Source organism: Narcine bancroftii, chromosome 4 (assembly GCF_036971445.1).
Source record: "Narcine bancroftii isolate sNarBan1 chromosome 4, sNarBan1.hap1, whole genome shotgun sequence".
Lineage (NCBI taxonomy): Eukaryota > Metazoa > Chordata > Chondrichthyes > Torpediniformes > Narcinidae > Narcine > Narcine bancroftii.
The window spans coordinates 39,896,265-39,908,440 of NC_091472.1; the positions used below are offsets into that span (position 1 = coordinate 39,896,265).

General features: G+C 40.9%; 1 protein-coding gene and 1 long non-coding RNA gene across 5 annotated transcripts in view; one reads left to right on the forward strand and one right to left on the reverse strand.

The window, feature by feature from the left end:
• LOC138760479 (protein kinase C epsilon type) overlaps positions 1-12,176 on the forward strand; it is a 680,128-nt gene that overhangs the window by 552,972 nt on the left and 114,980 nt on the right. For all 4 annotated transcript variants that reach the window (XM_069931096.1, XM_069931095.1, XM_069931097.1 and 1 more), the window contains one exon: positions 5,792-5,946. In XM_069931096.1, coding sequence (XP_069787197.1) covers positions 5,792-5,946 — 155 coding nt within the window. The remainder of the gene's footprint in view (positions 1-5,791; positions 5,947-12,176) is intronic.
• LOC138760481 (uncharacterized) overlaps positions 1-12,176 on the reverse strand; it is a 163,564-nt gene that overhangs the window by 95,605 nt on the left and 55,783 nt on the right. The window lies entirely within an intron of this gene.

Genomic DNA, 12,176 nt, shown 5'->3' on the forward strand with positions numbered 1-12,176 from the left:
TTCAATTAACTCCCCCACCCTCCATCACCACCCCCACCCCCCGTCTCTCTTCCTATAGCTCCCCAGCCCCTTCCTTTTCTTCTCCTATTAGAGACATGTCCCTTTCTTAGCCCTCTTCCCTCTCTCTCTATCTTTTCTCATCTTCTTTTCCTTCTACCTTTCCACCCTATCCAGCTATTATATGTGAGCCTGTGCTCCTCCCCCTTCCCCTTCCTTTTTTATTCCGGATTCTGCCTGATCTTCCACATCCCCAATGAAACCCATAATGTTGGCTGCCTTTTGCTTCCTATGGATGCTGTGTGACCTGCTCAGTTTCTCCAGCACATTTGTGCTCTATTTTCTAAGAAGTCTGAGGAGATTTGGCAATAATACTCTATCAGACTTCCACAGGTCCACTGTGCAAAATCTACTGACAGGTTGCATTACAAGCTGCTTTGATAATTTGAGACCCCGGGAATGACAAGGGCTGCAGAAGGTAGCAAATATAGCAAAGCCTATCCCAGGCTCTCACCTCCCATCATTCATTGAAGACGCTGCCTCAAGAAGGAAGCCACCATCGTAACCTTTTCTCTCTGCTACCTTCAGGCAGAAGGTACAGAAGCCAGAAGACCAGTGCCTCCAGGTTCAAGAAAAGTTCTTTCCGACAGCTGTCAAACTCTTGAACCTCCCTGCTCTGACACCACCAAAATGCTCTCTGCATGAATTTTTTAATTTTTTTTTAATTTTTCACACTATGAACCATATTAACCACAATATACACAAACATTTCCCTCTTGAATATACAGTGTCATTTTCTCCCCTTTCTCCCCCCTCCCTTCCCTCTCTCCTTCACTCCCCGTCCCCACCCACTCAACATTCAACCTATATGATACATTAAACCCATTAAACAATGTCATCACACAATGAAAATAAACAAGAAATTTGTGTCATCTACTTTTACATACTGGGTCAGTTCATTTTGTCTTCTTCTCCTTTGTCATTTTAGGCGGTGGAGGTCCACGGTAGGACTTCTCTGTTGTGTTCCATGTACGGTTCCCAAATTTGTTCGAATACTGTGATGTTATTTCTTAAATTGTATGTTATTTTTTCCAATGGAATGCATTTATTCATTTCTATGTACCATTGCTGTATTCTCAGGCTATCCTCTAATTTCCAGGTTGATATAATACATTTTTTTTGCTACAGCTAAGGCTATCATAATAAATCTTTTTTGTGCTCCATCCAAATCGAGTCCAAGTTCTTTACTTCTTATATTACTTAGAAGAAAGATCTCTGGATTTTTTGGTATGTTGCTTTTTGTAATTTTATTTAATACCTGATTTAGATCTTCCCAAAATTTTTCCACTTTCTCACATGCCCAAATTGCATGTACTGTTGTTCCCGTTTCCTTCTTACAGCGAAAACATCTGTCTGATACTGTTGGGACCCATTTATTTAACTTTTGGGGCAACCGTAACTTCTTTTTTTCTTTCTTGCACAATATCAATATTTATTATCTATCTATTTTTTGTGTTTACTATCTCTTTTTAATTTAATGTATACTATTGTAGTTTTTTAATTTGTTATGAAGTACTTGTTTGCCTGCTGCAAGTAAGAATTGTACATTGGACAGTACTTATCACAATAAAATTATCATTATCAACTGTAATGGTTCAAAAATGTTTCCAGTTCTCAATGTAATTGTCATGCTTTTGTTGTTTTTTCTCTGCTTTCTCTCCCAAAACCTAGATTTAGAATTGGATGCATTCAACTCCAGATAGATCTATTTCCATACAAGCTTTAGTTGGGGAGCTTTAATATATTTTCTCTCTTTGTAAATTGAATTTCATATAGCTGATCAAAATCTGACTAGAGAAGATTTCAGCACCTCTGAGACTATTAAAAGTGTGGGTAAAGAGCTTCATTCACTCTCTGGAACATTGAATGTAACTGAGCTTCAGCAGAATGAGTAGCTGGCCTGATTGGTGAAAAGTTTAAAAAGAGTGCTTTCTTAAACATCAAATTATTGGTTGGATATTACAAAAAGAGAAAACAAATCCTTTGTTTACAGGGGCAGAGTTTAGCTTGGAGTCACTGCTCTTTAAAATGTTGTTCTTTACACACGCTGACCTAATCCATTATTGGATTAACAGTGGAAAGAAGTTTAAACAAAGGTAAGTTTTTCTCTGAGGATTGTTTGGACCCTTTGGATGAGATTTGATTGCATTTCTCACAGTCAAACTATTAGTTGGGAGATTCTACATTGCCTCCTATTGTGGCACAGTTGTACCTAGGACAATGAGCCAGTATAACAAATATCCAATGGTAGTTTGTTGCACTAGTTTCTGTCCAATTATAAAGCAGTGAGATCAGTACTCATGTTTGTACTAAAGGATTGTCTCCAGTAACAAAGGCAGTGACACTCAGTAACCCTGCTGAATAAGTGGCGCTTGCAGAGATGCAAAAGCTTCCTGGAGAATGGTTTCCACTCGTAGCTTCCAACCAAAATTGCTGCCAGCAGCAAATATAAACAGAGGACGTTGGCAGCACTTAAGTCAAATCTGCCATTTCAGGTCTAGTCTGGGCAGGCTGAGCTGACAGCCAGCCCATTCACCCAATAATACAGCTTCATTATCACTGGGTCTGAGGTCCTACTCCCAACACTGCAAATGTAAAACTCAATGGTTGCTGTGTTAGTTGTCCAGCATTCTGGCCAATCTGTATGACAGTAATTTAATAAACTGGTTGGGAAAGAAGAATTAAGAATGGCATCAAATATATTTTCCTCCACATATGGCAATCAGTCAAGTAGAACTACGAAGGGAAAACACTACCAAATTATTTTTCTTTCCTTGTGAATGGTTGAGAAAGTATATATGCAATGTGATATTTTAATCCAGAATTATCACTGGATTATCAAATGATGTCTCAGAGCAATTAGTTAGAACATCAACAATACAGTGAAGAACAGCCCTTTGGCACATGATACCTGTGTTGAATATCATGCCAAGTTAAACTACTTCCATTTGCCTGCACTTGGTCGATAACCCTCCATCCCCTTCTGTCCATTTGCCTATCTCAATGACTCTTCATTGATGCTTTGGTAACTGCTTCAGCCACCGCGCAGAAGCAACATGTTCCAAGCACATGCCACTCTCTGTGAAAGAAGCTGGCCTGGAAAATCTTCTTCAAATTTTCCTTCTCTCAGCTTGTATCGATGCCTCTAGTATTTGAAATCTTGCAGTTTCTGTGGTGGAGTCATTCCTTTTCCCACACCAACATATCGATTCCCAAGGATTCATGGGGTGGAGGTGCAGAGATGTGCCACGTGTTGTGCAGTCTTCTAACAGATGCAAACTCGGAAGTAAAAAAGTACATTTTTTAAATCACATCTTTTGAGGATTTTGCAGAGAGGAAATTGTAAGAAATATGTGGGAAGTACTGTAAAAGAACTGAAATAATATAACTTCTAAAACAACTTCCAAGCTTCATGTATTATTTTCTTTCATAATATTTTTGGAGGGAATTACATTGGAAAATAATGCAGATTTTAGGGATAAGAGATATTTAGCCATAACTTTGTGCAAAGCACTAATAAAATTCAGATATCATTTGCAGTTTCAAGTTATTTTACAGCACAAGTAATTCACAAGTATCTAACACTAATTCATTTACTAATATCTGATGATTGCTTTGAAGAAGATAACAAAATAATGCAGTTTCCAAAGGAGCAGGAGATCACTGATGGGATAGTTTCTTAGAATAAGGTCCATGAAAATTGGTACCTTGTCCCATTGTCAGGTTGCAGACTCAAGTCATTGTTCCCCAAGCCTATCCTACACCAATGTCGCTTACCAGATATCATCCTTTGTCAATTTAGAAGGCCCAAAAAATAAGATTGGACAATTTTAAACAGGCTAAATTGTTTATCCAATTAAATAAAATTATTTCAGAAAAAAGCGATTGAAAACTGGAAAATAAACTCAACTATTTCCAACAAAAAAACAACCGGTTGGAGGAACTCAACTGACCGAGAAGCATCAGTGAGGGGAAAAGGAATTGTTGACATTTCAGATCTCAGTCCTTCAGGACTCAGCCCTCCACTTTTTTCTATACCAATCTTAAACATCTCCATCTCCCATTGTGGGCTTATTGCCTTCCCCTTCTTTCTGAATGTGTCCCCTCTCAATGATTTACAGGACAGGCAACTAAAAACACCGCACTGAAATACTGGATAAATAATGGATAATGTATGCATGTTCAATCAATGGAAAGGTATATATTGCAATTGCAGCACTTAGTCTACCAACTCAAAGTTCAAATTTATTGTCAGAGTACATACATGAAATCACATACAACCCTGAAATTCTTATTCCTGTGAGTCAGAGAGAATTTCTACTTGGCGGTAACTAAAAACTGTATTCAAGAAAAGATATGGATACAAAAGAGAAAAATGTAAACAAAGAAAGAAATGTAAACATGCTGACTGTGCAATACAGAAAAACAAAGTAATAAATAATGTGCAAAATAAGAGTCTTTAAATGAGCATCTGATTGAGTTTGTTGTACAGCATTCTGATAGTGGAGGGGTAGCAACTTGTTGAACCTGTTGATACAAATCTTATGCCACTTCCACCACTTTCCTGATGACAGCAGCAAGAACATAGCATGTCATGAGTGGCGTGCATCCTTGATCACTGCTGCTGCTTTTCAAAGACAGCGTTCCATGTATATTTTCTCAATGACGGGGTGAATGTTACCTCTAATGTACTCGTCTGTGTCCCTGACGTTTTGCAGAGCTTTCCACTCAGAGTTATTGGCACCAGCTGTGATGCAGTCGGTCAGCACACTTTCCACTGCCTCTCTGTGGAAAGTTGCCAAGGTTTCCGATGACCTATAGTACTTCCACAAACTCCTGAGGAAGTAAAGGTACTTATGTTGAAATGAGCATGTTAGGTCCAGGAAAGGTCCTACGAGATAGTGACTCCCAGGAATTTAAATTTTCTAACCCTCTCCACCTCTGATCCTCAAATGATCACTAGGGATTGTACACTTCTGAATCCAAAAGAGGAATTACTGGAGAGAATCGACAAATATATTACTTGTTACTCCTTGCTGTGTACAACAACATTTACATATATGATGGAAAATACACAAAAGAGTGGAGTTAGAAAGCATTGGAAGGAGAATGACCATGATAATAATAGCATGAAATAAATTAAGTGTACTCTAGGGAAGTTTTGAAAACATTCATTCCAAATTATATGTGAAAGAGAAATGAGGGAAATGAAGACACTGTTGGGTTCAAATATTTATTTTTTGATCTTTACATGGAACAAAAATATACTGAATCACTGGATTAATGTTTACAACCTTACCTAAGGGTGCAGTTTCAGCAGACTGACTGCAGTGGATCAGGAATGCATCTCACCAACCTGAAGGTGATTTGAGAGAGGGCAATATTATCTGGTCTTTGCAGCATTGACCATGCTTTGTGAAAGGTAAAAATCTTTAAATAAAATGGGATAACATCAGATGGAAGTACTCTGTCAAGCTTTCTATGATCTCAAAGTCCAGCCTGATCAACTGTGTAACCCTTTGGACTGACACATCTTTGTGAATTAACGAGTCCAAAATAATTGGAGTTTCAGCTAATTGATATGGTTGTTCACTCTGGTGTGCTTTTGAACTTTATTTTCCTTTTGTTAGCAACTAATTTATTTTTCTCCATAAGTGTTCGATTTGTTTACACTCAACAGTCATGTGATCTGTAAGAAATTTCACTGAAAAAAGTTATTTTCCCCTTCATTTAGGACCGCCTATTTTTCGTCATGGAATATGTAAATGGAGGAGACTTGATGTTTCAGATCCAACGTTCCCGCAAGTTTGATGAAGCTCGATCGAGGTTTTACGCAGCAGAGGTTACCTCGGCACTGATGTTCCTTCACCACAATGGTGTCATCTACAGGTACTGAAACAGAACAGCTGGGGTTCATGACTTGCTTGTCCAGCAAGCATTCACATCTTAGCAACTAGTTTCGGTTGAAGCATCATGCCCCTGATTTCGTGCAGGTTGAGACATGGGTCTGTGCTGTTTTCTTTCAGCTTTGTTTCAAAATGTTTACATTTGAATCGCACCAGAAACTACAAACAGATAGGATGCCAGATTTCTCTTCTGGTGCACTTCAGGCTTCTACAAGCCCCCTGCTTAACCAGCCAGGAGAGTTGACACAATTCATTTACTTCCTCCCTCATTTCAGTACAGACTTCGAAAGGAAATTTTCATTTCCCACTGCTCCAATATCCCTTCTCATTCTCCAAAAAAAATATTGTGCCATTTCTTCTGTTTATTTGTGTTGTCCTCTTGTTGGATGAATAGGGTAACAGTCGCACGATCCTTGTTTCTTCCATGTGTTTCTCTGCAGCTGAGGGCAAACTGTGACAGGAAGTGGCAGCTAGTGAAATCGAGAAAAAGAAACTTTGCAAGGCACAGTATTCAGCCAAAATCTTATGATAAAATAAATTCACAATACTTTTCATAAAACACATACACAAAAATGACGAGGTTAAAAACAAATTTTGAAAGGAAAGGAAAGCTAAGGGGAAAAATTCAGGTCCTCTCTATGTCTGCTGAGGGAAGCCTGAATCTTTGACCTGTTGTTTGTCTTTGCTGCTTAACACAGGCCATTCATTTGCCCCAGAGTTAGACCAATCATGTCAGCAATCATGCATCCGAGAATCATTTTATTCATTTCAGCGAAGTCTACAATTTAGTTCTGACTTGCAGTCAAATCCAGTGCTGCCCGACCCCACAAAATACGCTACCACCAATAAGTTAAATTTTCTCAGATCGCATTTAATTAAAAACAAACCACAATCACCTTTTGCATTACTGGATTGAACTGACCTTATGATGACACAAGGGCATAAGGTGAAAAGTGAAGTTGAGATTGGTGTTGATAGTACTGGTACAGAAACTTAAAAGTTAGACCTGTTTTGTGAGTTTCTAATTGAGTTTTTTTTTTCTCTTTGGCTTGGCTTCGCGGACGAAGATTTATGGAGGGGGTAAAAAGTCCACGTCAGCTGCAGGCTCGTTTGTGGCTGACCAGTCCGATGCGGGACAGGCAGACACGATTGCAGCGGTTGCAAGGGAAAATTGGTTGGTTGGGGTTGGGTGTTGGGTTTTTCCTCCTTTGCCTTTTGTCAGTGAGGTGGGCTCTGCGGTCTTCTTCAAAGGAGGCTGCTGCCCGCCAAACTGTGAGGCGCCAAGATGCACGGTTTGAGGCGTTATCAGCCCACTGGCGGTGGTCAATGTGGCAGGCACCAAGAGATTTCTTTAGGCAGTCCTTGTACCTTTTCTTTGGTGCACCTCTGTCACGGTGGCCAGTGGAGAGCTCGCCATATAATACGATCTTGGGAAGGCGATGGTCCTCCATTCTGGAGACGTGACCCATCCAGCGCAGCTGGATCTTCAGCAGCGTGGACTCGATGCTGTCGACCTCTGCCATCTCGAGTACCTCGACGTTAGGGGTGTGAGCGCTCCAATGGATGTTGAGGATGGAGCGGAGACAACGCTGGTGGAAGCGTTCTAGGAGCCGTAGGTGGTGCCGGTAGAGGACCCATGATTCGGAGCCGAACAGGAGTGTGGGTATGACAACGGCTCTGTATACGCTTATCTTTGTGAGGTTTTTCAGTTGGTTGTTTTTCCAGACTCTTTTGTGTAGTCTTCCAAAGGCGCTATTTGCCTTGGCGAGTCTGTTGTCTATCTCATTGTCGATCCTTGCATCTGATGAAATGGTGCAGCCGAGATAGGTAAACTGGTTGACCGTTTTGAGTTTTGTGTGCCCGATGGAGATGTGGGGGGGCTGGTAGTCATGGTGGGGAGCTGGCTGATGGAGGACCTCAGTTTTCTTCAGGCTGACTTCCAGGCCAAACATTTTGGCAGTTTCCGCAAAGCAGGACGTCAAGCGCTGAAGAGCTGGCTCTGAATGGGCAACTAAAGCGGCATCATCTGCAAAGAGTAGTTCACGGACAAGTTTCTCTTGTGTCTTGGTGTGAGCTTGCAGGTCAACCGCTCAGTCCAAGATTCCGCCCTGCTCCAGCTCCCTCAACAGCCCCTAAGGCTAGAGCTGGATGAGGTTCCCACCCTGGATGAGACATATAAGGCAATCGAACAACTGAAAAGTGGCAAAGCAGCAGGTATGGATGGAATCCCCCCAGAAGTCTGGAAGGCTGGCGGCAAAACTCTGCATGCCAAACTGCATGAGTTTTTCAAGCTTTGTTGGGACCAAGGTAAACTGCCTCAGGATCTTCGTGATGCCACCATCATCACCCTGTACAAAAACAAAGGCGAGAAATCAGACTGCTCAAACTACAGGGGAATCACGTTGCTCTCCATTGCAGGCAAAATCTTCGCTAGGATTCTACTAAATAGAATAATACCTAGTGTCGCTGAGAATATTCTCCCAGAATCACAGTGCGGCTTTCGCGCAAACAGAGGAACCACTGACATGGTCTTTGCCCTCAGACAGCTCCAAGAAAAGTGCAGAGAACAAAACAAAGGACTCTACATCACCTTTGTTGACCTCACCAAAGCCTTCGACACCGTGAGCAGGAAAGGGCTTTGGCAAATACTAGAGCGCATCGGATGTCCCCCAAAGTTCCTCAACATGATTATCCAACTGCACGAAAACCAACAAGGTCGGGTCAGATACAGCAATGAGCTCTCTGAACCCTTCTCCATTAACAATGGCGTGAAGCAAGGCTGTGTTCTCGCACCAACCCTCTTTTCAATCTTCTTCAGCATGATGCTGAACCAAGCCATGAAAGACCCCAACAATGAAGACGCTGTTTACATCCGGTACCGCACGGATGGCAGTCTAATTGAGTATACACACAGTAAGTACAGAACATAGTGAGACAACTCATAACAGAGATTATTCCATGCAGAAGTATTCTTGGTACTTCCTATACCACATGAGTAACCCTTTCTCTATCTTTACACTTTTCATAATATTAAAAAGACTTCAACATTTGCAGATTTTCTTGCTTAACTTACCTCAAGTCCCTGTATTCCATTAGAAAAAAATAACATATTGGTTAAGAAATAATATTGAAATATTCGAACAAGTATAGGAGCCTTACATTAAATACAATAGCGAAAACCTACCGGGGACAAACATTACCTAAGTTGATGGAAGGAGAAGGAAAGAAAAGAATGGACTCAGTAGAATTTCTGGTGTAATTTTGTTGAATGACAACATTGTCTGACTGGATTAATGCAACCTAGATTGTATACCTAAAATGGATGAGAGGGGGGGGTGGGGGGGTGGTTTGGGAGGAAAGGGGGGGGGGGGGGAGAAAAAGTCACTGTATATGTGTGAAAAGAAATAGTGTATATCATGGCTAATGTGATTTATGGTGTGAAAAATAAAAAAATTTAAAAAAAAAAAAAAAAAAAAAAAAGTCCCTTAATTTTATGAAGAACTGTTGTTGAAGCAAGTTTAATCTTTGCTTCTTTTTTGAATCTCCCCATCCATAGTCTGCAATTTCTGTTATACCAACAATAGGCAGCTCAAAGTTCTCTCTTTTCTGTTTGATGATCAATGGTAAATCCTTGTCAAACTATTCCTTTTGTTTGGAATTCTTTCCCTAAACTGTTGTATCTTGCTGAGTGACTCTGCCAGATTCCCATCTACCTGCTGATGACGAAGCAGCTCCTGGAATGTCAGAAAGCCATTGTGAATGAAATTAACATGGTAGAAACCCATGGTAAATCTTGTTACTTGGCTTTTACCCATGTTTTAAGATCATAAAGCCATAAAATATAGGAGCAAAAGTAGGTCATTTGGCTCTTCGAGACTGAATCGGAATTTCATCATAAGCTGATCCATTCTCCCACTCAGCCCTACTCCCCTACCTTCTCCACATAATCTTTGATACCCTGACTATTCAGACACCTATCAGTCTCTTCCTTAAATACGCATAACTGTCTGTGGCAGCAAATTCCAGAGGTTCACCAAACTCTGGCTAAAGAAATTCCTTCTCATCTCCGTTTTAAATGGGTGCCCTTCAGTCTGAAGTAGTGCCATCTTGTCCTAGACTCCTCTACCATGGGAACTAACTTTGCCATATCTACTCTGTCCAGGTCATTCAACATTCAAAATGCTTCCAAGAGGTTCCCCCCCCCCACCCCCTCATTCTCCTGAACTCTAAGGAGTACAGTCCAAGAGCAGTCAAACATTCCTCATATGCTAATCCCTTCATTCCAGAAAACATTCATGTGAATCTTCTCTGAATGCTCTCTAATGCCAGCACATCCTTTCTTTAATACTCCAAATGAGGCCTGACCCATGCCTTACAAAGCCTTAATATCACATCTGTTAGGTAAAAACATCATGAGCTGGGAATGTAGAGGGAGTCACCCAGTGCTGGGCCGTAACAAGATGCAGTTGTGACCTTGTACTCTCAAGATAAGAGTGGGGATGACAAATTGATGTGCAGGAAACTAGCAGAGAAGGATAGCAACAGTTTGTTCATTGGACAATGTCATGGTATGATAATTTACTAAGTGCGTATCCTAAGGTATATAAAAAACACCACTTGCTGATAACGGCAGAATGCGCCTTCTCCAACTAACACTGTTAGTTGCAAGTGTTACAATCCGGCAATAAAGAACAAAGAACCTTGATTTCGACTCAGTCTGGTGTTTGACTCACTCATTCATGAACAAAGCAGACCTAACACATCCCTGCTCTTATATCCTATTCCTCTTGATATGAATGACAGCATTGCATTCGCCTTCTGCACCACAGACTAAACCTGAAGGTTAATCTTTAGGGTTTCCTGCACAAGGACTCCCAAGTCCCTTCGCATGTCCTATTTTAAATTTTCTCCCCATCCAAGTAATAGTCTGCCCTTTTATTCTTTCTTCCAAAGTGCATGACTTTCTAACATTGTATTTCATTCGCCACTTCTTTGCCCACTCTCCTAATCTATCTAAAAGTGTCTACAGCCTCATAACCACCTGCCCCTCCACCTATCTTTGTATCATCTGCAAAACCATTTATTCCACAATCCAAATTGTTAACATACACCATAAAAAGAAGCAGCCCCAACACCAACCCCTGCGGTAACCAGTAGCCAACCAGAATAGGATTCCCACTCTCTGTTTCCTGCCAATCAGTCAATGCTCTACCCTTGTGAGTATCTCTCCTGTAATTCCATGGCCTCTCATCTTGTTAAGCTGCCTCATTTGTGGCCCCTTGTAACAGGCCTTTTGAAAGTCAAAATAGACAACATCCACTGCATCTCCTTTGTCCAGCTTTGTTTGTGGTTTCCTCAAAAAATTGCAGTCAGTTTGTCAGGCAAATTATAAAGAAATCTTGCTGACTTTGGCCTGCCTTGTCATGCACCTCTAGGTACTCTGTAACCTTATCTATTAATTCCAACAACCTCCAAGGTTCGGCCAATAAATTATTTTCTGCTGCTTTCCTCTCTTTTTAAATAGTGGAGTGACCTTTGCAATTTTCCAGTCTTCCAGAACCATGCCGGAATGTATTGATTCTTGGAAGGTCATTACTAATGTCTCCACAATCTCTATGGCTACTCCTTTCAGAACCCAAGGATGCATTCCATCTAGTCCAGGAGACTTGTCTACCTTTATACTACTATTCATTTTCCCAAGCACCTGCTCTCTGCACTCACCTCTCTTCCCTGAGACCCTTGAAAACCAATATTAATGTCTTCCACAATGAAGACTGATGCAAAGTACATATTCAGTTCCTCCACCATTTCGTGGACTCCCATTACATTTCCTCCAGTATTATTTTCAATCAATCCTGTGGTATAATCTACGCTCCTTTTCTTGGGATCCACAACCAACCTGCTTTTCTCAATCAACATGCATATTGAAATCCTCAATGACTATTGTAATATTGACCTTTTTGTAGGTCTTCTCTCTCTCCCTCTGTTGTTTGCACTCCACATTCTGGCAACTGTTTAGAGCCCTGTACACAACTCCCATCAATGTCTTAATTCTACCCTCAGGGATTCTATAACTTCTGATCCAATGTCTCCTCTCTCCAAGGATTTAGTTTCACTTTTAACCAGCAGAACCAGCCCACCCCTCTGCCCTCCTTCCTGTCCTTCTGATACACTGTCTATACAGGGCGCTATTTAATTCCCAACTATGGCCAT